The 27,898-nt window shown below is 36.8% G+C and overlaps 3 protein-coding genes across 3 annotated transcripts; 2 read left to right on the top strand and 1 right to left on the bottom strand.

Moving 5' to 3' along the window:
* Positions 1-8,110: 8,110 nt before the first annotated feature.
* Positions 8,111-9,785, top strand: LOC128491509 (olfactory receptor 1052-like). The gene is made up of 2 exons (XM_053463828.1): positions 8,111-8,368; positions 8,793-9,785. Exons 1-2 carry the CDS (start codon positions 8,111-8,113, stop codon positions 9,783-9,785), a joined length of 1,251 nt encoding a protein of 416 aa, XP_053319803.1.
* A 4,005-nt stretch (positions 9,786-13,790) lies between these two features.
* Positions 13,791-14,708, top strand: LOC128491508 (olfactory receptor-like protein OLF4). The gene has a single exon (XM_053463827.1). It carries the CDS (start codon positions 13,791-13,793, stop codon positions 14,706-14,708), a length of 918 nt encoding a protein of 305 aa, XP_053319802.1.
* Positions 14,709-21,090: 6,382 nt separating this feature from the next.
* Positions 21,091-21,990, bottom strand: LOC128491507 (olfactory receptor 1G1-like). Its single transcript, XM_053463826.1, has one exon. The coding sequence runs from the start codon at positions 21,988-21,990 to the stop codon at positions 21,091-21,093; it is 900 nt and encodes a 299-aa protein (XP_053319801.1).
* Between the last annotated feature and the right edge of the window lie 5,908 nt (positions 21,991-27,898).

Below are 27,898 nucleotides of genomic sequence, written 5' to 3'. Positions count from 1 at the left end.
AATGTGTTTGCTTTGCTTCAATAATGCAGTTGTTCCATCTACAGAAGAGACCTCTGCGGTTCCAAAAGATTTAGTAATTTCTTATCTTTTTCCATGTTGGCCAAAGGTAGCAGCTACGTCTTAAGACTCGATTTTCTCTTGGGCTAATACGGCAATGTCCTTTTTTCAGTATTGCTATTAATGTTCATGATTTGAATTTTCTGTACTCTGGTTGCAGCTTTGTACTTTGTACTTTTCAATGTTTAGTTATTTGAATCAGAGCCACGGACCAAAAAACTCCTATTACCGGCAAATAATAATAAAAAAATCTCTGATTTTCTATCTAATCTAAGCAACTAGCATCCAACGTTCCTTTAGGTAGATTTGTCTGATGTAAAATTGTGTGTTTAATAGTTAACCGTCAACCCCTGTAGAGAAATAAAACGCAAGGTATATGAATATTTATACCTTATGTTTGTTATACTCATAACACAATGTATTATCAAATCTTGCCTTTAGGGACATTTCAAAATGAAGACATTACATCATCTAAGTTCGTGTCTTGAGACATCATAAATGATTTAATGTTAAAATATATGAAGCTATTGTTGATATTCCCTTGAAGTTCAGATATATTAAAAAGTCAATGAAAAACATACCGGTAATTAAAAGTCCTCTATTTTTTTCTGGTTTTGCAAAAATATTTGGGGTGGAGGGCATCCAATTGTACTGGTGCTTAAAATCACTTAATATATAAACAATACATTAACATTCTCAAGTATATATTAACTTTGCAATGCTTCTATAGAATTTTCTGGCCTCCAAGCTGATTCATTCATATTTAGGTAAAAAATTCAATTTTTTCGACAGATTTGCTTGTTTTCTAAAAATGTATGCATTCATTGATGCAAATGGAAATGTTGCAGCTAAGTAATTAAAATCCACGGACACCCTGAATAAACCTTTGAATCGATGTAAAAATAGATCAGCATCTGGAGTAAAGACTTGCTTATTCTTACCAGAAGGCAAGGAAGGAAAAATGAATAAGACATGTAGACATGTAATTGAAATGAGACTCCAATAGACCTGCTAAATGAGAGCTTGTGGAGAAGAGGCACTATGTACACTTGCTGGAAAATACTGATTTTTTAAAATACAATGTAATTGATGTTTATTTACATAGAGCTGAGTACTTTTGTGTCTAGCCAAATGCTTCCCTAAAGTCACTCATACATTTACCCTCTATCAATGCCTATTTTATAAAGAGTAAAAAATGACTGCAACTAGTTGCTTTTGCAATTAAAATAGGATATTCATGCCCATATGGAATCCCCTAATTATAAATGAATATATTGGGGGCTTTTTGTATATATATATATTTTTTTTGATAATTTGATAAAATTACCATAAACACACATGTACACATACACTGCCCTTACACAAACCTGCCCATAAACACACATATACACATACACTGCCTTTACACACCCCTTCCTTTACACACACATACACATACACACACACACCAGCTTACCAACACACATTTACCTACATTGCTCTTACACACACCTGCCCATATGCATACACTGCCCTTACACACACCAGCTTACAAACACAAACACATATACACATACACTGCCCTAACATACGCCTGCTCATACACACACATGTATACACTGCTCTCACACACCCCTGCCTTTGCACACAAACACATATACACTTACACACACATATACACTTAGACACACCAGCTTACAAACACACAAATACCTACACTGCTCTTACACATACACCTGGCCATACACATACACCTGCTCATACACATACACCTGCCCATACACACACACACACCATCTTAAAACACACACACATATACAGATATTTACACAAATATTTACACATGCTCATATTCTATCTTCCATCCAGTTGTGGGAGCACAAGGTCTGTCACTTCAGACCTCTGCTTTAGTGCTCCCTCATCACTATGCGCCGGCTATTGATGAAGAACGCTGGGATGACATCATACCGGCGCTTGGCATCAATTGCCGGCGCGTAGTGATTAGGGAGCACGGAAGCTGAGGTCTGAAGTGACAGACCTCGCTCTCCCAAATGTGGACCGGTTAGATGGGGATTGTGATCTCCCCAAGCAGCCCTGCTCATCGGGCACCCAGGAAGGACAGTAGTAAAGGAATCTTTCCTGATACCCTTTTTGTGCAACGCTTCTGGCAATACCTTTTGTAGGTAGTGGGGTAATCCTGGTAGGAAAATGTCTGCCAACAAGCCTAAGGAAACTTTATGACTTCAAATTTTTTGGATGGGGGGGTGTCAAAAAGAAAACTTTAAATAAACTGAATTTTAAGTTTAAAAAAAGAATATTATCTTTGCAGTGGGAACTGTATTGTATAGTACATCTGCGTTGTACACAGTAATTTGCGCCAAATAGATTTTTTTACAACCTTTTTTGTACCATATTATTGATTTTTGGTACACAAGATAGGGCTGCAGGCACTGGTTGGCCAAATCAACTCCTCCCATATATTAGCTGACTGCATCCCCTTCTTCCCAGGGAATCACTGTTTTTCTGTGTGTGCGGTTGACAGAATATCCTTTCTGCCTCTATGATGTAGAGCTGATAATGGTCTCAAACCAGAACAGATTCTTAAATAATTCGATGCTGGTGTAATTGCAAACGTTTTTTCTGTTTATACCTACAGCGTCGGGGCAGCCAGGAGGATTCAGGATTTCCCTGATATATACAAAATTATAGGATATAGCCTGTAATGCACCAGATGCTCTAAGGGTGGCTTTATTTACTAGAGCACTGCGGCTCTCACGTGCCAGGGTGGTGTATGCTTCCTCTGCATAAAAAAGAGTGTCATTATATAAAAAAAAAAAATTAAAATTTAAAAGGTCAAAGTTTATTTTAAAAGTTTTTCTTTTATCTTTTTTGTTTTTTTAATCCCTCCATAACCCTAAAACCTTGTACATTATCCCCAAAATTTCTCTACCAACCAAACTAAACCTTACACTAAAACCCCCTACTTTATCCACAAACTCCCTCTAACTGCCAGACTAAAAACAATGTAGAATGCAGTGGTAAAATGTATCAAGATGTTCTGTCTCTCTCTCTTGCTTCAGCACAAAATGAATGGAGAGAGAGAAGCAGAGTCTAATATTGGCTTTGTCACATGGATGCATGTGATCACTGCAATTGGTGTATAATACGTTATAGTACTTCCGATGTCTATTTACATTTTATTTCTTATAAATAATGTGTTATTTGTATAAATTATTTTTTTAATAAAATGTTTCCTTATTCTGAAAAACATATTTGTGTGGTTCTGTTCCCCTCACTTTAGGTCTTTAGGCAACTGACTTTGACCTTCGTTATAATCAAATAATCCTTGCCCAAGCAGTTCCTTATCATCTGTCTCATTCCCTTTTAAAATCCTAAAAAAAACTGTAAGCTTGCAAGACTCTTCTCCTTCCATACCAATAAGTTTTAACGTGTTAATTTTGTTGAATGGAATTTGTCAAATAATTTTGTATTCTCTCCTATTGCGATAATGTTCTAAAATATTTTTTAATACCTGTTATAAGTGTTCATCATTAACTGTAAGTAACCACTTTGCAAATGTATAATCTGTGTAAATATATATGTTCATGAATGACAACAGTAGGCATTAAAACAATAAAGTTAACATTTTTGCCTTTCTTGGAAAAATAAAATGTCATGAAAACCAGTCAATTTGGCCTCAATGTAACCTCAAATCATCTTGATGATTGAATTTTAAATATCTCAAAGAATATTGCCATTAAAGCTGTTGCTGAGCTCTTCCATGTGAAAACAATGGGATAACATACTGCGTTACCCAGTTAGTTACCCAAGTCTCTCTTATTATAGAGATGTGAACATAAAATATCTGACATAAAGTAGCCAGGTATATATTAGTTAGACATGTCAATGTTCAAACCCTCACTTTTTATTTAACATGATGGACCATGGTCAAATACTATTTTTGTGTTCTGCCAGCAGTCCGACATAAAGCAGTTAATGTAATAAGCAAATATTATTAACAAAATGTAATCTTCAATCGGGATCCCTACGGCCAGTGTACCTACAATCCTGATTAAATCTCTGGGGTACACATTAAAATAAACTTTGTTGTTTTACAGTTGTCTCCAATGACGATGTGTTTTGCTTGCCTGATTACTAATTACTAATTCTTGCATTAATTAGTGAGCTGAAAGTTTAAATGATCTAAAAGGAGAAAGCGGAATCTCATGAGAATGACGCAATGGAACGAAATGTTAGTTTCCAAAAATGTAATTGAATGAAGTGATCTTACGCAAGTTATTTCATTATATAGGGCATAACTAAAATCATATCATATAGTTGTCTATAATTCCTAAATGTTAAAGTTCATCAACTCTATGTACAGAGCTGCACATACATCCCACCCACTAAACAAATTAATTAAAATCAGCTCCAACTCACCGGGCGTTTTCCCTATGTACCAGTCTGGGCCTGATTATAGTATAATGGAAGTGTAAAATTAAACATGTTTTGGATTTTGCAATTTTTATATAGTTTAGAAATAATGCACTTGGGATACAATTGGCCCTTTGCTTCTTTATTTTGCTTTTCTCGTTGCTTGTTATAGGGGCAGCAAGAGGGTTTCTAGAACAAGAAACTTAAATTTCTTGAATGTATTAAGGCAGTTTATAATGTTATTTTTTAATGTATTATGTGCTCTGTCTTCACATTAAATCCCAACAAAAATGCGGCAGTATAGCATGGAGTTAAATAACAGCCCTGGCAAATCGGGCGATTTTTGTATTTTGTTTTTTGGAGGGGCAAGGATCCCCTCAAAGGGCAAATCTTTATTTTAATCCCCCAGGGTGTGGAGTGAGGGGGATGCATGGCTTGTGCCTTCCATAATTCTTAAAAAAAATGTTTGAGTATATTTAACCCCACGACCTCTGCTCGTATAGATGCCCGTGTTGCCCCCCCCAGTTTTATAGGGGATCCTGGGGTCCAATAGTTTTGTATTTATTTATTTTGTTTTTTAATTATTTTTATGATGTGTATTAGTTTCAGACAAGGACATGCAAGTTCTTATTGAACTCATATGCCATTGCCTGAAGCGTGCAGATAATTGAATCAGTGAGATAATTGACCGGATAGGGCATGTGACCTTAGTGGGGTCAGTTAAGTTAAGCCTTAACACAAATGACTAATTGGCTTTTTAGTTAATAAACCAATATGGAATTCTCCATGTTTGTTTCAGTTAGTCCTTAACCTTTAGAAGGAAGGCTTGTTATTTGATACTCTTTGCTTTAACACAGGTGTTTTTTTGTCTGTAAACAGTAAATGTTAGCGTAACAGATTACGATAACTAAAGCCTCATTTGATGAGTATTGGATCATTGGACTAAACAATTGTGCGTTTCTATCTTTAGTCTGTTGTCCCTATTTGTACATTTTAAGCTTGCAAGGACACCTATACCATATTGCCAAGGCCTGAACTGGATGACTACATCCATCATATGTTTGTCTCATTTGGCTACCCAAATAGTTGCAAATGAAGCACATACCCAATGTCATGTCCTGTGGTTCAATATCTGCATTTTAAAGCCAGATATTCCAGTAGTACTGACAATATGCTTGGTTTTGCCCCTGTTATGAGTTCTTTTACACTGGCTTTGTTCCATATGAGTACATGGCCTGTTGAGGGCAACTGTGTTAATGGTGTTGTTCCTAGTCTACTGTATAATTGAGGCAAACCAAAAACATATAACATCTAAGGCCCTTCAAATTCTAGCTCTGGCCCTGGCTTTCACTTAACATTTGTTAAACTATATCTTATAGTTATTAGTCCTAGATGTCCTAAATAAATCATGTACCTTTCCCATTGCCAATATGACTTTATGCTGTTTAATTACTATAACTTTTGCCTTTTAGTAACTTTTTAGTAACGAATATCTGCATTTTAAAGCCAGATATTCCAGTAGTACTGACAATATGCTTGGTTTTGCCCCTGTTATGAGTTCTTTAGACTTTTAGTAACTTTTTAGTAACTTGTACTGAGATTAAAATACAGTCTCCTAAAGTAAGACATAAAATCCAACTTAGTTGATTAATTGGACCTCAGGGGAAAACTCCAGTGCTATTTCATGACAGAAAGCCAGCATACGGTGCGCATTTTGTACTAAAGCCCAGGCAGGTGTTTACCATATTTGTATAAAGATACGTTGGATAAATGCTATGCTACAGATCACGACTTTACTGTTACATCCTCTGTCTCTTGGTAAGTTTTTCATGTCCTTTAATTTTGTAGCCTGTTGTAAAAGTTAGATTTTCCAATGATTAATGTAAAATGCATGTCAATTATCCTGATATCATGCAAAATCCTCACCAAACAAAGCATGTTTAAAATAAATCTAGCTTATAGGAGTTTAAATATACAAAGGATTTCTTCACTAGTAGGGCGGTAATTCCGGGTAATGGCCTTCCAGTGGAAGCAGTAAAGGGTCATATAGTGATGGACAGTGAGTATGTATGGAAAAAAAAGAGATCAAGTTTCTTATTTGTGTTAATTTATATATCCCTATGTTTTTTTATAAGCTAATAAAAAAGCTATTTTTTGGTACTGTAAAAAGATATGTCATACATAGATGAGAGCAGCAGTTCTATATTTCTAAAATCATTACATCAGGAAAAAATGGGCAGACTAGATTGGCCGAATGTTTCTTATCTGCCGCCAAATTCTATGTTTACATGTATTGCCATTATTATGTTTAGCTGCAAAGCACCAGTGCTAGTGGATTCATATTTGCGATCAACAAAATACAAACCCCATATTTTGCTTCAGATTTACAAAATACATATCTCCAATGGTAGGACAAAATATGGCATTCTTCTCATCATGACAATGCCTTAGAAGAATTCCTATAGAAGTAATAATTTTAATCAAACTGCATATATAATATTTTATGAACTGTAAACAGAGATATCATTTAATGACAGATGAGACTCATTTTGGCACATCTGGTTTGCTCATGTTTCCTTCAGAAAAGACCTTTAACCTTATTCGGTCTTATCTTAGATTTAGGATATAACCATATGCCTATCCTATGCACGTTTAATTCCTTCTGTATTAACCTCTATCACTTGTGCCGGAAGACAACTTTTTTATTTGCAAATAAAACAATTCTGCATCCTGTATTTAAAAAAAAAAATAAAAAAAATATAAACAAAGATTTTGTGATTTATATACCTAAGCATTTATGGCAGCTTTCATGATTTGCTTGTGAACTTCTATTAACAGTTTATGTAGTAAAATATATTTCATAATATCTAGCTTAATTTTAAACTGAAAGGCAATGTTGTTTATGTACAAAATAACCACAGCAGTAAAAATGCTAAAATATGAAAATAAAAAAAGGTTTTTAATAAGATAATTTGTGACTTTTTCCCGTTTATTTTATTTCTATATATATATATATATATATATATATATATAGTGCTAATATTATGCTTTGGTGTGCGCATGTGCTAAATACATTTATTTTATAATAAATAAAACAGCATTACTGTAAAAAGTAAAAAGTAAAAAGAATAACAAACTGACAATTTTTTTGCAGATACATTTTGTTCTTTTCTATGTGCTGCAGACTTTCAGATCATTCAGATTATCTCGGATTAAATATAATCTGCATGATTTTTATACCTTCTTCGAAACAAATCCAGATTTGATCTTTTTACAGCTTTGCAATTCAGTGTGTAATGAAATAAATGATATATCTCTAATGCTGTATCTAAATTTGGAGATTCAAACAGTAAGTTTATCTGTTACGCTATTCTGCAAATCAATGGGAAAAGGGGCCTTCACAGTACTGCATGGTATTTATATACTAAACAGTTTTTGTTTGTCTTGAGAGTAACATATCATAGGACATTTTGTAATTAAAGCACTATAAATGGTTTATTGCTATTCTGTCCACCTGCAACCATTTTAAATTCCTCATTGCATAGACTCCCATGTATAATCAGCATTACAGCTTGGATTTCTAGTCATATCCACGGGGCCACAGCCTGGACAATTTCAGTACTAAGTACTGCAGATACCAATGGAATCAGGGTCAGATTGGGAATCAAAAGTGGCCCAAGGAAGGAAAAGCGGTAAATTGGTGACAGGGTCTGGACAGCTCAGGATCATTGATGCATGTAGAGAGGGAAGGCTGGTCAGGGTGTTGAAATCCAACAGACGAGCTTCTGTAGCTCAAATTGCTGACAAAGTTACTGCTGGTTCTGATAGAAAGGCGTCAAAACACACGGAGCATTGCAGTTTGTTGCGTATGGGGCTGGGTAGCCGCAGACCTGTCAGGGTACCGATGCTGACCCCTGTCCTCTGCCCAAAGCGCCTACAATGGGCACGTGAGCATAAGAACTAGACTATGGAGCTTACCTGGAGAACACATGGCACCAGGATGCATTCATGGAGGCCCCACCTCGGAACTTATAGGACTTTTCTTTTGTCCATTGTTACATTCGTTCGTTTGTTATTTGGACGAATGAAGCTATTTGTACAAAAATGAATGCGCACGTCTAGTATTAAGGATAGCTTATTCCCCCAAATGGATTGGAACCACTGCATGGGAAGAAACATGTTTAACGGTGAGAGGTGTGAAGTACCAGTATACAGTATCCCTAACAATACATTATACACTGTATATATCCACATGCGATGCCGTTTAAGCTTATACATGATAAGGATTGAGATAATTGGGTAATGTTTGTTTTGTTTTTCAGTGGACAGGTTCTATTAATATTGATATTCAGAAGTCTGCCGTACAAAAATTCATGAACAACCAGACATTTGACTCGGACTTCCACATTTTAGCATTTTCTACATCGACAGGAAAGCAGCCTCTGCAATTTATGTTATTTTTCTTCATTTATGTGGTCAGTTTAATAGGAAACCTATCAATAATTTTAGTGACATTTTTAGAACGGCACTTACACACTCCCATGTACTTCTTTTTACGCAATCTGTCCTTTGTAGACATCTGTTACATTTCAGTCACTCTTCCAAAGCTGATGGACATTTTTCTAACAGGAAACAATGCAATCTCTTTCACGCCATGCTTTACTCAGTTGCACTTTTTTACAACCATGGGTTGTACCGAAGTTGTCTTGTTGACTTCCATGGCGTATGACCGTTATGTTGCTATATGTAACCCCTTAATGTACTTTTTGCAAATGAACTACAGAAGATGCTCTCAACTTGTGTTGGGCAGCTGGGCATTTGGCTTCATCAACTCACTTCTTGTGACCGTATTTGCATCCAAGTTATCATTCTGCGGTGCTAGAAAGGTCCAGCAGCTATTCTGTGACATTAAATCACTGTTGAAAATCTCCTGCAGTGACACAGAAGGTTTTCAAATTATTGTGTATTTGGAGGTTTTATTTGCCGGGCTCTGTCCATTCATTTTCAGCCTTACATCGTACATTAAAATAATATCCAGCATTCTGAAGGTACAGTCTACTGAAGGTAGGGTGAAATCTTTCTCCACCTGCACTTCCCACCTGACAGTCCTTCTTATATTCTATGGAACTATATTCTGTATGTATATCAGGCCACCCTCGGAGCACTCGGAGCAACTCGACCAGTTTTTCTCCATATTATATGTGGCCGTGACTCCCATGCTAAACCCTTTAATTTATAGTTTAAGAAACCAGGATGTGAAAAAAGCTTTGAAGAGAGTAATCACTCTGAAAAGTAGACAATTACGTTTTTATTGACAAAAAAATTGAGATGCTTTTAATATTTGCTCATATTGACAGACTGACAATATTTGCTATTACCACTTGCCATTGTATACCTTTCCACACTGAAAACTGTATACAGAGTTAAGTATCTGTTAAATGAGAACAAAAGATCAGTTTTCAATGTACTCATAACCAGCTTGCCTTCAAGACACAGGGCATTAGGACATAATGTCATACCCCAGCGCTCCATAGTGAGGATGGTGGCCACAGAGGGGCCCCCACCAAAGCTAAATACTTAACTGCTGTACTGCAAATATGAAATATGAAAAGCCCTGGGTAAACTACAGAATATTTTGTCAGTGAACATTTTGGGTCTTCATTCCACCATTTAAATATTCTTCACATAATATATAGTATATGCTACCGTCTCCCCTGTAAATTACTGAGATAATTGACAATTTGACACACTGCTAGAGGAAACTCACATATCAATGGATACACATCTATTTTATATAATGTGGCATGCATACATTGTGTGTGTTTTCTTTAAACATAAGCAAACATAAGGGGCAGCTGCATAGACCTAACCTTAACTTAAAATACTACACATTAGCCCCTTCACAAGGCTATTACTCACACATATTATATGTAGACCCATAAGGCATTATTTTGATACATCATCTTAAACCAAGCACTAAAACTAGTCTGAATGTTGGTGAAATGTGTGTAATAGGCCAAAAAACCGACATTGCTCAGACCTTTTTAGATTTCCTTTCAACATTTAAACTTCCCTTTTCTGTCCACTAAACTGAAGTCTTGTTTCATCATCTCCATGTTTTCATATTGGGCTGGAAGATCTATAGAGGTTATTTTTACTTGGGCTTGGGTCAGGACTAAATATTGAAAGTATCCTCCAAAAGCTGCATGCGGGATTATAGTTCTTGCAGTAAAAGTTACCCGTTATGTACTTAAAACATTTTCATGATTATTTTTAAAATATGATATTTTTGAAAATGTTCACACAGTAATCAGAGAGATTATGATAACTAATATCAACAACATTCCATACGAAAATGAAAAGAACAAAAGGAATATGTCTTGCAGTAAGACATGAAAGGCAAATAAAAAAAACAGGTTATTGTTAAATACAGTGTCATCATCCACTTGTTTTCTAAAGTTGAAAACAAGTAACCCCCATTCCTACCCCTCTACCACCAACTGGTATCTCATTTATCAACCAAACCCCACCATGGATCCAAAAAGAAGCCCCTAATCCACATCAATGTCTCTGTCATTGTCCTAAAGCATCACCTAGGCAGCATTATGGGAGGATTATCCACTAGCAATTTAGTGCAATACAATGACTTTGGTTTAAACGTATATTTTATTGTCATTTGTGCATTGTTATTGTTATCTAATGTAGCAACATATGCCTGTCAAACAATAAAGAATCTGTGTTTTCTTTTCTTTGTCAAATGTGGCGTCTAATCCAATCCATACGGAATAAATAGTATAATTTGATCAGAAAAAAGTGTTAAAAATCGGAGGGGTGTCATGAATCCATTGATGAAGTTTAGTTTTCCTCGTAGCCGCTAGTATGATACTGTATGTGTACGTTTGCTGCATGTAGGAAGAGGAACATGATTGATGGCTCAAATAGCCATTTCCGGAGTTATAGTTCTTAAGGGACATTTAAGACCAAAAACAAACTCCCTCACCTGGCCCCAAAAGGTCTGGATAACTGGGCAGGACCAGAGGCAGTGACAGAGGTCAGTATCCCACGTGTTACATCTAGGACAATCCACTGTCGCTCACATGCCCATATGTTTCTGGAGCAATGTGGAGAGATAAGCATAGTGCCCAGGGGAGGGCTGGCAGCCTAAGGCCTGGGGGGCAAGTCAAGTGAAGTGGCTCCGCCCCCTCGCACTCACCTTTCACCCCTCACGCTGCTCCAATCACTATGCGGCCGTCAGACTGCTGGAAAACTTTCACCCCTCACGCTGCTCCCATCACCAGACGGCCATCGCATACGGCCGCTGATGCCGCCGGCAGGCGCTGCTTTAATACTATTTTTTTTTCCATTTAATAGCCGATCCGGCTTGCCATATTAAATTTAAAAAAAGTATTAAAGTAGCGCCGGCCGGCGGCATCAGCACCCAGCGGCCGTTTAGATTAGATTTTGGGCGGCCTGGGGGGCAATTGGAACCCGGCCCAGCCCGCCCCTGATAGTGCCTCAATGTAAGATTCATGTCACTATATGTAGCTGAATAATATCGGTCGGCCCAGTTCTACAGTGCAGGCAGTATGTGTGTGCGTCTCCCCAATGCCTCCGTTTCTCAAACTTGCTGTTGGTAATTAAAATCTTTTAGGCATGAATTAGGGAGGAAATGACAGAAAAGGCAAGTCAGACATATATCATTTCTACCGAAAAGATAATCATTTGTTATCTAATGCCAAGATGGATAGATGTATAGGAGAAGAGTTTTATAAGCTTAAATTAAGCGATGATTTACATTTTTTTTACTGGTTTGCAAATCTAAAATATAGACTTGCAGAAAGAGTTGGTATTATTTGAGAAACAGGCAAGAAAAATTATCTGGTTAAAAATAAGACAAAGCCAATAGAAATTAACTCAGAAATGAATCTAGTCTGCCCATTTTTTCTATGGAAAAACTCAAAATGTCCCCGCCACCCATTGTCTGTTCCTATTCCTTACAATGGCCAGATGAACAATTCGACAAAAATAGCAACATAACAATAAAGGAGGGATAATTTAATAAAGAAAAATCATGCAAATTCTGAACTTAAAATTGTAAATTTTGCAAAACAATATTAAAAGAAAAATCTGTTAAACTTCGAAAGTAAAGATTAGAATGCTGGCAAACCTCAGGACAGTTTGGAAAGATCTAATCATTAAAGCCTTTTGTATTCCCTTTGAAAGATTCAACTGACATAATATATATCAGGTTCTAAAGGCATTAACTCACCTTTTCTTATTATGAGTAAACATAAGGTAGAGGTCTTGTTGCAAAGGTAAGCAGTTACCCTCTGCTATTAAGGAATTACAAGAGAGAGTATATGACATGATGTGACTTTGTGAGAATAAAAAGGTTGCATGCAAAATGTAGTTCTGGCTTCGCTAAAATGTATTGTTATTCTTCTATTTTCCACTGTAGTCATTCTTACTCTAATTTTAAAACAGGTGAATAGACACTCTCTTAAATCCAACCTATGCCTATGCTCCCTCCGATCACAGACGATTTACTGTTATTCTTTACTTTTTTTTCTTATATTGATTTGGGGCCAGGTGTATTTTACTGTTAGGTGCGTTTGGTAGGTAGGTAGGTAGGAAAAGGGAAAAATGTATATTGAGATATACCCAAACACAGAAGTTGATGGCAAACACTAGTCCTTGGCCTCAATGTAGCTATATGCAAGTCCCTCAATGTATTAGCCTCTATCACTTCTAACAGGAAGCTGTTCCGTTAATTTATTACCTTTTCGATAAAGTATTAGCCATTCAAAAGTTTCATAAAGTGCACTGAAGGTGATGATGTGATTTGGCACATCAGGCAACGTTGTTTAATATTGTCATTACTTGTACCCAGGTTGAATTGAGGTGACCAGTTATTTTTCCCATTTTAGTATAAATTAGTTTTTGAGGTATAGATGTTGACTTTTTTTTTAGATTTTTTTTGTAACACTTTGTGTTGCATCACATATGAATATAAAACATATTTACAGAAAGCAATATTATTAATACCATTGAGTATGATGTTACTAATTCTATAAGAAAGCCCCTCATAATATGGTACATAATATGGTAGCTCAATGAGTTATAAGATATTTATTTGCATTGTGTTCTGTAATAATGGTTAAATTACAATCATGTATATATAAATAATAATAAAACTAATTTGATTTTCGTAGTTTTGTAACACTCTTCTTTTAATAAACCTTTAAACAAGGAATGCAACATTTCACGTTCCTCTTCTCCTCTTCTAGAATTCCAGCCATCTGATGGACAACCAAACAGCCATGCAGGGCTTTTATATATTAGCCTTTTATGACAAAACAGAGAAGCGACTGGGACTATTCATTTTGTTTTTCTTGATGTATGTGATGGCAATAATAGGGAATTTAGGTATAATTACAGCGATATCTATAGATGTTCGTCTTCACACTCCCATGTACGTTTTCCTGTGGAACTTGTCATGTGTAGACACAATTTTCCCCACAGTCACCCTACCTAAACTCATGGACATTCTATTAACTGGAAATAACTTTATATCCTTTGTGCAGTGTTTTACACAGATGTACTTTTTTACATACGTGGCTGGATCAGAGGTTATCACATTGTCCTTTATGGCATATGACCGGTATGTGGCTATATGTTACCCACTACATTACCTCCTTATTATGAATACAAAAAAATGTATAATTACCTTATTAGGCAACTGGTTATTGGAATGTGTAAATGCATTTATTTTTATCATTTTTGCTTTAAAACTATCTCTTGTTTCCAATAAGATTAATAATTTTTTCTGTGACGTTAAAGCTGTGGCAAAAATCTCTTGTACTGAAAGTGATTTTAATATTGTGATCTTAGTAGAAGCACTGTTATTTGGAGTGATGCCCTTTTTGTTTAGTCTAATATCTTATATAAAAATAATCTCCAGTATCTTGTGCATTAGTACCAATGAAAGCAGAAAAAAAGCCTTCTCTACTTGTGCCTCTCATTTCACCGTCATTACAATTTACTACGCTACAGCTCTCTGGATGTACGTGAGACCTTCTTCAGAACACTCAGAAAAACAAGATCCTTTATTTTCTCTTATACATAGTGTTTTGACTCCCATGTTAAATCCTTTAATATACAGTTTAAGAAATAAGGAGATAAAGAGAACACTGAGGACAATTATAGGCTTCAAACCAGGTTCTAAAAAAAAAATCTAAATATTAACAACAAATACTGTGTTGGCTCGAATATAGGCCGCTCCCAATTATAGGCCGCACCCTTATAGTTTGGTGCTATTTTAAAGAATTTTTTTTTAATTATTATTATTTTTTACATTTAATTTATGGTAGGGGGCTCCCACCCACCTTACCTAGTGACCTCCACTTCCTGCACCAGTCTGCCTCATTCACATCAATGTTGAGAATCAAACATCAGGGCAGAACTAAAGTTTTTACCCGCGTTTTCACCGGACCACACTGCAGAAAACACTCTGCAGTCTTCTGATCCGGTCTTCCAGACACCCTGGATATGGTAAATATGCTAAACCCCGGTTATAGGCCACACCCCAACTTTAAAGATTTAAATTATGGGGAAAAAGTGCAGCCTATATTCTGGCCAATACGGTGTTACTTAAATATTGCAGATATTGTTATATTATTTAATATGTATATATATATATATTGCTTATTTTAAGGACAGTTGAACAGTAGATTTGCATTAGAGACATACACCATAGCATGTACAGCTTTGGCAGGGCCGGATGTGTACAGGATAAAGATGACATCAGAGCTCCGCAGATGATATAGGATAGAATCTTATGTGATGGGATTGGGAGTACATCAGTACACTAAAAAAGTCATCATACACAGGACGCCTGAAGCTACAATTTGGGCCTAGAATGTTTTGTCCTCTGAAGTGACTACAAATTCAGGAGGGTGTTTTATGTCTGGATAAGTAAAAATTAAATAGTTCAACTTATTCCCACATTAAGCGCCATTAAACAGATGACCAAACATACACACCAGGACAGGCACTGCCACACCGACACCCAAACACACACACCAGGACAGGCTCTGCCATACCGACACCCAAACACACACACCAGAGCGGACCCGGCCACACCTACATCCAAACACACACACCAGGACAGGCTCTGCCACACCAACACCCAAACACACACACCAGGACAGGCTCTGCATCACCAATGGCCAAACACATACACTAGGACAGGCTCTGCCACACAGACACCAAAACACACACACACCAGTAAAGGCTCTGCCACACTGATGCCCAAACACACACACCCTGGGACAGGCTCTGCCACATGGACACCCAAACACACGCACCAGGACAGGCTTTGGCACACCGACACCCAAACACACACATATCAGGGCAGGCTCTGTCACACTGACACCCAAACAAACACCAGGACAGGCTCTGCCACACCGACACACAAACACACACACCAGGACAGGCTCTGCCACACTGATGCCTAAACACACATACACTAGGATAGGCCACCCTTATGTCCCCACACCCTTGTGTATTGCCCCCAGCTAGCCCCACATTATATAATTATCCCACTGCCCAGCTCCCCCATTAGTAGTGATTTATGTGATGCCCCCAGCCAGCACCCCCTTGTGAATTAATGCTCCCACACCCTTGCATATTGCCCCCCTTTTGAATTATGTCAGCCCTGGCACCCTGATTACATCCACAGTACCTGCCCAACACCCAGATTGGAAGCATAGGACTTACCATGTTTGCCCCCAAACAGACTTCCTGCGCCATGCTTCCCCCTCCCTCACTTACACATCCATGTTATCACACACATATTCATTCACAAACATTCATTCACTCATTCATATACTAATTCACAGATACTCATTCATTCAGATAATCATTCCCTCATTGACAGACACTCATTCATTTTCTCATTCACAGATTCTCATTTATTCACAGATACGCATTCATTCCCTCAATCACGCATGCTCGTTCATCCATTTATGTGTAGAGATATTTGGATGTCTTTAGCAAGCAACCAAAGGTTTCAAAAGGTACTAGAAATGAGGCTATCCTTTATTTGTTTAAATAATAAAGTGCTGTGCCAACTAATAGTGTTGGCGTCGTTCAATCCCTTTCCCACATACTAATTTCTTGACTTTTCTCATCCTGAACAGGTGATTTTAGATTAGATTAGATTTTACTAAGGATCTAATAAAATCCAGAAATCAGCATGTTTTATTTCAGTGTCATTGTAGAAAAAATACATTGGATCACATTTATAAAGTAATACTTGTGAATGTTGTTGAAATTGGGAACTATGGTGAACTCCTGTTAATGAAATTCAGTAAGAATGCGTCTTTCCCACCCAATCGGGTAGGATGACGTCACCAATAGCACAGCTATTTATGTTCGAGCTAGGTTATGTCTGATCCTCCAGTGGGGTGAGAGGAGTTCACCGAAAGCTCCACAATGTTGAAATTGAATTTCCCCAAAACAATTAATCCGAAACAAAGGGGCAGGGAACGTAATTCATTGCCTGAAAAAGAATTGGCCGAAAATGAAAAATGTGTCCAAATCATTTTCGTCCCATTTGCACATGTCTACTGGCAAATGTCTGGCTTTACCAGAACCAGATTATCCTTTAAGGCAACAAGAGTCTCCAGACACATGCTCTTTTTTAAACAATTTAAATGCTAAAAAGGTGTTTTACACATGACTATATTAGTATTTCTGGGTATGCGTTGATCCTTCTCTGGGATCTAGTAGGTGAGGCTAAAGGTCACAGGAGGCAGAGCTAGGCATATTTTTGTTTTCTTTTAACATTATGTACCCTGATCTTATTCCTAGATGTATATGTAAATTACAATTATTTAGTAAACGAATCCCTCCCAATCCCTTTCTTTCATTTCTTTAATTTTCACTAATTTATCTCTTTAGAACCCATTCTGATTGTACGTAAGCATGTATGTATGTGTGTGTGTATGTATGAATGTGTATGCATAAGCATGTGAGCATGAACAAGTTTGGAACTGTTAAACTGTTTGAGGATAAAGACAGAAGAGACAAGCTGTTTGGGCACAAAGATGACATTGTTAAACTGTTTGAAACAAATATGTCACTATTAAGCTGTTTGGGAACACAAATGTCAGAGACACGCTGTTCGGGGACAAATATGACACTGTTAAGCTGTTTGGGGGGAAAATGTCACAGACAAGCTGGGGATGAATATGTCAGACAAGCTGTTTGGGTACAAAGGTGGCAAAATTAAGCTGTTAAACTACTGAGAAAAATATGACAATCTAAAGCTGTTTGGGGACAAAATGCCACGGCTAAGCTCTTTGTGGACAAATATGTCAGAGATAAGCTATTTGGATACAAAGATTGTACTGTTAAACCATGTGAAGACAAAGATAGCACTGTTATGCTGTTTGGGGAAAACTGGAGACAAAATTGGCACTGTTAAACTGTTTGGTGACAAATCTGGCACTGTAGGTATGGTGCAAATGGTGTGTGAATGTACAGTAACAGTGGTTGCTGTTAAACATATCATGCTCACATCATGGGCTGACCATGTTCTAACTTAACCAATTTGAGAATATTTGATCTCTTTTAGTATAGTTGACATGGATGACTGCTCTTGGTGAAAGTGACTGAATTTACACTCTTTATTATTTTGATTAAAGATTATCTTTAAGTAATAAATGAAACAACAAAACATGAAAGAAAGTACTCTCCATCCATCCTTAATATACAGTGTAGCAGACCCCGTCTGAATGATGGCCAAAACTTTACTGATGATTTTTAATTAGCTTTATTGTACACTTTCCGTTTTAACTCCAAAAATTCACAGTAAGAGCTGAACAAAATACAAATAATATGCATTAATGACTTATCCATAAACTATCTATCTTTTGCTTATTACTAATACAAAGTGAAAAATAGACAGACCTTATGCCTTTTCAGGGGGTTTGCTAAACAAACAAATCAACCTTATATATGAGGATGGACTCTGATAACTCTTGTTAATATGCTGGCTCTCTTGAATTACTGTTATGACCAGTATTACTCAGCATATCCCAAGACCATTTCCTTCTGAGTAACAGTCCTACCCCAAACACCTTCCCCCTGCAACATGGACAGTGTAAACCTTATCCACATTTAAACTTACAAAAACAATCAGAACATGCATACAACAAATTATAACATTACTGACAGTTATGTCTGTTACATACAGAGAGAAAGATATAGAGTTTAAAGGTGGAAAGGTGGAGCCTAAATAGGAGGGGTGGGGCCAAAAGAGAAAGGGGTGGGGTTTATAGAGGAAGGGGTTGAAAAGGTTAAGATTAGGGGAAGGGCGAGTTTAGTCAGGCCTAGGGCAGCACAAAACCTAAATCCTAAGTGCTTGGTTCTTAAGTTATTTTTATAACTCTAATTATTTATTTTTATTTGTTTTGCTTGATATTTTACCCTTTGGGATCTCTTGAGGTTCACCCCAAATGAAAAGGACTGCTCTTTGGGTAGGATCAGACTGCTATGTTTATTATTATTATCTTTTATTTAGATAGTGCCAACAATTTAGGCAGCGCTTTATAGAGATTAATCCTCTGTAAGGACACAAAAGAGCTAAAATGTGAGATGCTCCCAAGCTGGGATGCAATGAACGACAGGCTATGAACCTTGATAGTTATTAAAAAATCCTCTTTATTATGTATATATGTATATATATATACATATATATATATAAATCAGAAGGACAATGTTGTTTAGAATGCATCAACTAGTGGAATGTTTCCCTAAATCACTTTACAAAGCTGCTAAACTGCTCAACATATGATTGGGACATAAGTTAGAAAAGGCCGTTCAGGAGTGGATAAAAAAAATGGACACAGTTATACAACCGATTATATTGAAATGTGGTTATATAAACTTTCAGCGCTACGGAATTTGATGGAGCTATATAAAACAATAAATAATAATAAAAAATAATAATGTTACACAAATACACAAAAAGCTTATTATTCAAAGCCATTTCATTCTCAATTCTTAAGATTTTAAATCCCAAATTGTGATTCTACAAATTCTAAAGTTCTTAGCAAATTTTAGACAAATCAATTGTCCCTTATGTAAAATAATTCTTCTAAATGATGGAGCCATATTTACTAATTCAATCATTGATATTAATGTATAAGAACATGAATTCAGAAGGCAATTAGCCTTTTGGCAACTGTCGGAGAACTTCCGAGAACTTCTATACCTTGGGCTTCCAAATTATGTAGATACACACAGACAGGAGTGTATGTATGATAAGATCTCTACTTTACTTGGCAAAATGAGCTTGTATATGCATATATATATATAAATAAAGTTCAGAGCATTAGAACATTGGAAAAGTACAAACTGCAACTTCTTACCCTATCTCCACATTCTTTAGCGTAGGTGAAACGTTGTTTCAGATGAGACTGTGTATGTGATACTCTATACAAAACAAAAATAGATAACAAGGACTAGATGTGTTCCTAAATAGATGACAAGGACACAATGTGTTAATTCACAACAACAGTAACTTAGTTGAAGCCTCTGAAAGACATCTGAATCGATCCTAAATTAATTGGATAGCTCCTTGGAATATGGCCAGATGTTCACTTAAGGTTTTGGGAAAGCTTGGTGTTACTTGTTTAATAAAAGCTAACTACTCAATTAAAGTTCACGACTTTTTTGGCACGGTTGAGAGAGACTGTGTAATGGTACTAGTCCTTCTGCTAAATAATGTTTAATCATTATATTCACCCACAATTATTTAATAATGCATTTACCTTAAAACTGCTGAACATCAAAATACCTATATTTTTAAAAAGAGGGACATTTTTAAGATTTTTCCTTACTGTGAAGTCCTCTTAAGTCAATGATTAATTCTTCCCAAGTCAGAGTTTAAATAGATATGTAAATCTACAATTTCAGTATATCTTCACCTAGGGTATTGCAGTTATGTTATGCCTAGCCGTATCCTTTTTGCAAATGTATTTAATATTATTATTATTAGCATTGTTTTTTATTTATTTAGCGCCAACAACTTATGCAGTGCATTTTACAATATATAATATGCCATGAATTTGATTCTTGGCATGACCACATGAAAATCCTATTTCCCCATATTATCAAGATCAGAAACATAGGATTTGATCGCAGGTAAAAGCCATCAATCCTGCCAGTTTTTCCTGCTATAAAGACTCAACCCTTAGCCTTTGGTTTTGCCTTACAGACAGCATTACCACATGCCTATCCAATGCTTGTTTAAGGTGCTACCAAAGATAGTCCCCCCTACCTTCTAGATAACAATTATGTCAATATGCTCATACTTTACAAAGCATATTTTTTACTTATTCAAACTTTAGAATTCACAAAAACATACAAAAAAAAGTCTACAATTTCTTTTAATTGTGAACATAAGACACAAGCAAATTGGAATGTCACTTGTTTCTCCTTAAACAGTATCATATTCCAAAAATATCAGTACAAAAAAAATAAAAAGTTGTCACTTTTGTAAGTTATGTAAAATATCAGTGGCTACTTAAAGGAACAGTTTTTGTCAGATATTTATTTAGCGGTGTCTGCCCCTACAACATGTAAAAGAGCACGTTTTACCTCTTTATTCCGTAAACTATATATCAGAGGATTTAGCATAGGGGTTACTGCCGTATATAGAACTGACAGAAGATGGTCAATTGCATCTGGGTGAGACGACGGTGGCCTGATATACTTCCATAATGCTGTCCCATAGAAAGTGACTAGAACTGTGAGGTGAGAGGAGCAGGTGGAAAAGGGTTTTATTTTACCAGATGTGGATTTCATGTGAAGGATGATGCAGATTATTTTAGTGTATGACATTAAACTTAGTATGCATGGTAAGAACCCAAGTAACAGCAGTTCTACATGAATTATGATGTAAAAAGTTAAGTTTGGGCAAGCTATTTTTTCTATTGATTTAACATCACAATAAAATTGCTGAATGTATCGTGCATGACATAACAACACCTGCGAGACAAAACTGGTATAAAACAATGAATTCTCACAGCCACATAACCAGATGGCCAGCAAAACCAGGACACATTTACTTCTGCTCATAATAAGGTGATATTGTAAAGGATAACCGATAGCAATGTAACGATCATACGCCATGCAGGAGAGCAGGATAACTTCGGTGCAGGCAAATGACAAGAAGAAGTAAAGCTGAGTAAAGCATTGAATTAAAGATATTGATTTAGGAAGTGTGACAGTGATGTAACATAAGTCTATAAACGACAAGTTCCATAGAAAGATGTACATGGGGGAGTGCAGGCGAACATCAGCAAATATCACTATAATCATCAGTAAATTTCCCAGTACTCCCATCAAATAGATCAATAAAAATATAAGAAAGAGAAAAAATTGGTTTCCGTTATTACTGGAAAAGGCTAATATATAGAAGTCCGTAGAAGTGCTGTTTTCCGTTTCCATGATACAGATGAAAATAAAAGAAATTTTACCTTAATGTTTTTTGGTGAACAGACCAGTTATTCCTTAGTATATATTTGCCATGGGTCAGGAGATCAGTCTGTAGATTTTTAGAACGTAAAATGTACTTAAGTACAGATATCAAATGAGGGGATGAGAGTAAAATATCCGTTCAAACGTACTTAGGCCTCACTTCACAGGTGGCATGATGAATTCCACGTTGATGAGTCTGAAATATTGTATATTATTATTTACAAAGCAATGAGGTTTTGTCGCAGTTAAAATTCACAGTGTTCAAGAACTTATTTATGCAATATTATTGAATTAGTCATTTATTAAATATTGATCAGAATTCATTATTCTCAGATGATAACTGTTAGGAGTTTCATAACTAGAACGTAAAAGCTTAATAAGCCTAAAACCAAAAGTAGACAAGGAAAATCCAAGTTAAATTAAGGAAATGTGAAGTATCCGAACTGAAATAATTTCAATAGTACACCTGAACCTTCAGTTTGCGTTAAGGAGATTGTTTCAAACCAACCACATTTTTTTTAGTTTAACCTTTAATGTATAAATAACACATTGCTAAAAATGTTTAAAACAAAGATATGTATAGTGTAGCCATTCATCATTCATGGACTGTATGATAGAAGAGCACTGCTTACCATTCTAGAAGATTTATTCACAAGGAAATTGTGAAATATTTATACTTTTCTGACCTCAGTGGGAATAACATTCATTTGTAAAATACATCATCAGGGATTTGGGGATAAATTGTTTTGCTATTTGGGATTTGTCCTTTATGCTACCATAATATCAGTTATGATTGTAGTGAAATCCATGCCACCCACCCAACTGTACCCTGGTAAAAAGAGGCATTTACTATTTTTTAAGGTTAGGGGTGATTTAGGAATTTGCTGTCTAGGTCATTCAAGTTGGAAATAAACTTGTAAGAATTCAGGGATAATCTACAACATTTTACCTCACAGACACTATCTTCAAACTATTCACAAGCAACTCAGCTTTAAGAAGCAACTACAGGCCAGTTAGTCTCACATCTGTAGTGGGGAAATTAATGGAAACCATGTTAAAGGAAAGGATTGTTGAACATCTGAAGTCACATGGGTTTCAAGATCAAAAGCAACATGGGTTTTCCTCAGGAAGATCTTGCCAAACAAATCTTATTGATTTCTCTGATTGGGTGACTAAAGTAATTGATCAAGGTGGTGCAGTAGACATTGCGTATCTGGATTTCAGTAAGGCCTTTGACACTGTCCCACATAGAAGACTTATAAATAAACTGCAATCTCTGGGTTTAGATCCCAATGTTGTTGAATGGATTAAGGAGTGGCTGAGTGACAGACACCAGAGGGTTGTAGTGAATGGCGTATATTCAGAACAAGGTCTTGTTACCAGTGGGATACCTCAGGGATCTGTACTTGGAGCCATTCTCTTTAATATTTTCATTAGTGATATTGCAGATGGAAAGGTATGTCTATTTGCTGACGACACAAAAATTTGCAACAGGGTTGATGTTCCTGGAGGAAGAAGCCAAATGGCAAAGATCTAGGTAAACTGGAAAAATGGTCAGAGCTGTGGCAATTGGCATTTAACGTGGATAAATGCAAAGTAATGCACCTGGGGCATAAAAACCCAAGGGCAGAGTATAGAATATTTGATACGGTCCTAACCTCAACGTGCGAGGAAAGGGATTTAGGGGTAATTATTTCTGAGGATTTAAAGGTAGGCAGACAAGCAGTAGAGCAGCAGGTAATGCTAGCAGAATGCTTGGTTGTATAGCGAGAGGTATTAGCAGTAGAAAGAGGGAAGTGCTCGTGCCGCTGTACAGATCACTGGTGAGACCTCACTTGGAGTATTGTGTACAGTACTGGAGACCATATCTCCAGAAGGATATAGATATGTTGGAGAAAGTGCAGAGAAGGGCTACTAAAATGGTTTATGGGTTACAAGATAAACCTTACCAGGACAGGTTAAAGGATCTTAACCTATATAGCCTGGAAAAAAGACGGGACAGGGGGGATATGATAGAAACATTTAAATACTTAAAGGGAATCAACAAGGTAAAGGAAGATAGTTTATTTAAAAGGAGAAATACTACCACAACAAGAGGACACAACCATAAACTAGAGGGACAAAGGTTAAATGGTAACATCAGAAGATATTACTTTACGAAAAGGGTAGTGGATGCATGGAATAGCCTTCCAGCAGAAGTGGTAGATGTTACTACAGTAAGGTCATTTAAGCAAGCATGGGATAGGCATAAGGCCAAGCTAGATATAGGATAAGGGCAAGTACTAAAGGGAAGTACTCAGAGGTTGGGCAGACTGGATGGGCCTACTGGTTCTGATCTGCCGTCACTTTCTATGTTTCTATGTTTCTATGTTTCTATATCTCCTTGCTTAGTACTGTAAGATTGGATAAAAGCAAAAGTAATTCATTTATTTAAAAGGAGATCACAGTCTCAACTTAGAAAATAAAGAGCAATAGATTTAACATCAGTTGTTGGAAAAATCCTTGACAGGCTAGTAAATAACAATAATATTACTCATATCAGTATGTGTTTACAAAGAAGAGATCCTGACAAACCTCTTGGGCTTGTAGGAACATTTGAGTAAGATGTTATATCAGGGCAAAGCTTTGTCTGTTTGGATTTTGCAAAAGCATTTCATACAGTATCCCATGGGAGGTTAGTCCTAAAAAAAGGATCTGGGCCAAGAAAATAGCCTTTGTATTTTGATACAGAAGTAGCTGAAAGGAAGCAAAGGGTCGGCCGGGGTTTTGGTGACATCCTCTTCCGGATCCTCCAATATTAAGAGAGGATGTCACCAAAACCCCGGCCGAGTTTCAGCACCAGGAATTTAAAACTCTGTACGAGTGACTCTATTGGTCACCAGCAGGGGGCTCGTCTGCCATCATCATCTGTGACCTGATCTGTAAGGAATGCCCACCTTGTGACGCTATTTTAGCGGAAGTTCCCACGGGCTCTTGTCCGCGGAGATGCAGACGAAGATTGAAGATAGAAGAGAAGGCAAATCCAGTGAAGGGAGATCCATAGCAAGACATTCTGGGCATTATGCTTCCAACTTTGTGGGAACAGTTTGGGGAAGACCCTTTTCTATTCTAGCATGAATGTACCCCAGTGCACAAAGCAAGGTCCATAAAGACATGGTTGATAAGTTTCATGTGGAAACACAGGTCTGTGATCTTAATCCCTCAAACACCTTTAGGATGAATTGCAACTGAGATTGTGAGCCAGGCTTTCTCATTCCACATCAGTGCCTCACCTCACAAATGCTCTACTAGATTATTGAGCAAAAATTCCCACAGAAATACTCCAAAATATTGTGGGAAAACCTACTCAGAAGAGTGGAAGCTGCAAAGGTGGGGCCAAATACATATTGTTCTCACAAAGAAAGGTGCAGAAACCTATCTGAACTTCTGCAAATGGGTGGAGTCTCCAGGCAACTCAGGGGAGAGGGTGTGCCCGGAGGCTCCGCTCTTTTGCGGAAGTTCACTGGGAGGCTGGAATCCCAGAGTCACAATAGGGCTGAGCCACAGGGACAGGCTTTTCCCATTACACCAATCAGGGAAAACGGTTTGCCTGGAGGCCACGTCCATGGAGAGCAGACAAAGAAATAAGACTTGAGAACAGTTGGTAAAGAAAAAAAAGGAGACGGAAGAAGAGGAAGATGCAAGAAGAGAAGTGGACCTGAGGGGCAAGGAGTCAGGAACATGGAAAGAAGTCGATGGGGAACATAGGGAAACATTCCCAGAGAGACAATATAAATTAAAAAGGTTTCAAAATTGTAAAAACTGTAAAAATGTGTGCCAAAATACCTTGTATGGTACCCCTCCCACTAGAAATATAATTAAAAAAAATAAATTTCTTTATTATTAGCATTATCTTTTATATATATATATTTTTTAAATGGTTAGAGGTCCTCTTAGGGACCTCTTGAACATGTTATTAATGCAAGTGATGTCACAATGACATCACTTAGCTCACTTTATTGGTTTTTTTAAAAAATTCATTATTTTTGTATTATGTTCATTTTGTTTTTCAGCATGGGAGAAGAGTGAAAAACATGGTTTCTCACTCTCCTCCCTGCGATCCCCCTGCACCGATCATACTGTGATCTCCACAGACTTGCATAGAGATTACAGTGTCTGTGGCTCATAGGAACGATCGGATATCCCTGCAGGGGATATCCTGCCCTCCTATGACCTTCCGGGTGACGTCAGCAGTGACCCAGAATGGAATGCACCGATCACGGGATCGGGCATTTCAGAATGCCTGATCGCCGCTCAAAAATGTAACAGTTTTCCTGCATTCATGGCGGAAGCTGTTACAGGAGATCGGGCAGCGCAAAGCCTAATCTCCCGTGTAGCGGCAGAGATGTGTCCCTGCCGCTGCAAGAAGGGCAGGACGTACCTGTATGTCCATAGGGGAATCTTGGGATGCATTTTTTGGACGCACCGGTACGTCCATAGGGGACTGAGGGGGTTAACATATTAACCATGCTGAATGACACCTAATACATACAAAATGCTATCAAATGAACATCCTATCTATCCTTGAAAAAAAAACCAATATAGAACCTGTTTAGGTACGCTAAATATAAAAAGGGGAATCATTATTGAACAAATATATAGTATATATTACAAAAAACATAGGTCACTAAGGTGCAAATAAAACTTTTACGTTTTGCAAGGTATTTGCTTTTCCCAGGACAGAGAAAAGTAGATTCCTTGTGTACCAGGTTCGCCCTGTGGGCATTATTAAGCATTTTTGTAATATAAAGACATGGCATTATGTTTGCTATAAAATCTCTTACATCTTCAGTATCAGTTTTCTATGACTATGGTGCAGCTAGTTTTCACCGGAGAGGGCTATGGATTCAGCAAGATAAGGATAAGGAATTCTAAAGGTGAAAGCTTTTCTTATTATTTCATTTGTGTCATTTACTCGGCTGAAGCAGAGTGCTGGTGTTAGGCAAACTGATATATGATCTTAAAACAAGCAAAGATACTGATATAAATCATATATCTAAAACTGTGTGTAAATGCTTCATCTTCACATTTTAAATATCTTGTAAAAAATTACTCACCACAAAGAGAAGCAGTTTTATTGATCCAGGGAATCATAATCGTGAAGGGTTTTTACAAGAAGATTCCTCTCGTAGATCTATTTAAATGATGAATGAGCTATGAGGGAACAATGTTTTTGAAAATACAAAAAAAAGCTTGATTGGTGAGGTTGATGCTACAATATTATGAAAATTGCCTTAGCATATTGAAATTATTAGTGTTTACTATCGCTTGGTATACTACATGGCATATTAACTATTAAACAAGTTTAAAAAAAACTAGAAAAAAAGGAGGAAAATGCAAATGTGCCATGAAAAAATATTAGTACACAAATATAGTAATTCGTAGATTCACCCATATTTATCACTTGTATCAGTGTCTTGTCTAACATAATCCAAATCCCTTGTCCCCAATTCTTCATAAAATCTTGTCCCTTTGTTATCTGTCTTACATCTTCCTCCATTTCCTGCTTGCCATCTCACCTCTTTTTCCCTTTCATGTTCATAATTCACCTTTTCTTTATCCTCTTTCCTTCTCCTTATGTCTAAATCATGGGGGTATGGGATGCTTAAAATACAACTTGCTTAAAGAAGAGACCAAAAAAAAAAAGATTGTCTAATGCAATTTAGCCCATTAATAAAGGCATTATCTTTACCAAATTTGCTTAGATAATGTAGCCCTTGGATCAAGCACAGCTTAGTGGAGGATGCCCTGACAGAGCAAGGAGTTGGGCCTAGGAAGGGATTTTGGTTTAATTCGATTGGCTTATTATGGTAGGGACTGGGTTGTATAAATAAGGGGT

The sequence above is a fragment of the Spea bombifrons genome, chromosome 4 (genome assembly GCF_027358695.1).
Source record: "Spea bombifrons isolate aSpeBom1 chromosome 4, aSpeBom1.2.pri, whole genome shotgun sequence".
Lineage (NCBI taxonomy): Eukaryota > Metazoa > Chordata > Amphibia > Anura > Pelobatidae > Spea > Spea bombifrons.
This window is presented reverse-complemented; position numbering and strand designations above follow the sequence as displayed.

Bases quoted from the DNA above. Each gene is read 5' to 3' on its own strand.
- LOC128491509 (XM_053463828.1), top strand. From the start codon at position 8,111: ATGGAATCAGGGTCAGATTGGGAATCAAAAGTGGCCCAAGGAAGGAAA. The intron at 8,369-8,792 runs GTACCGATGCTG...TTTGTTTTTCAG, and splicing joins GTAGCCGCAGACCTGTCAGG to TGGACAGGTTCTATTAATAT.
- LOC128491508 (XM_053463827.1), top strand. From the start codon at position 13,791: ATGCAGGGCTTTTATATATTAGCCTTTTATGACAAAACAGAGAAGCGA.
- LOC128491507 (XM_053463826.1), bottom strand. From the start codon at position 21,990: ATGGAAACGGAAAACAGCACTTCTACGGACTTCTATATATTAGCCTTT.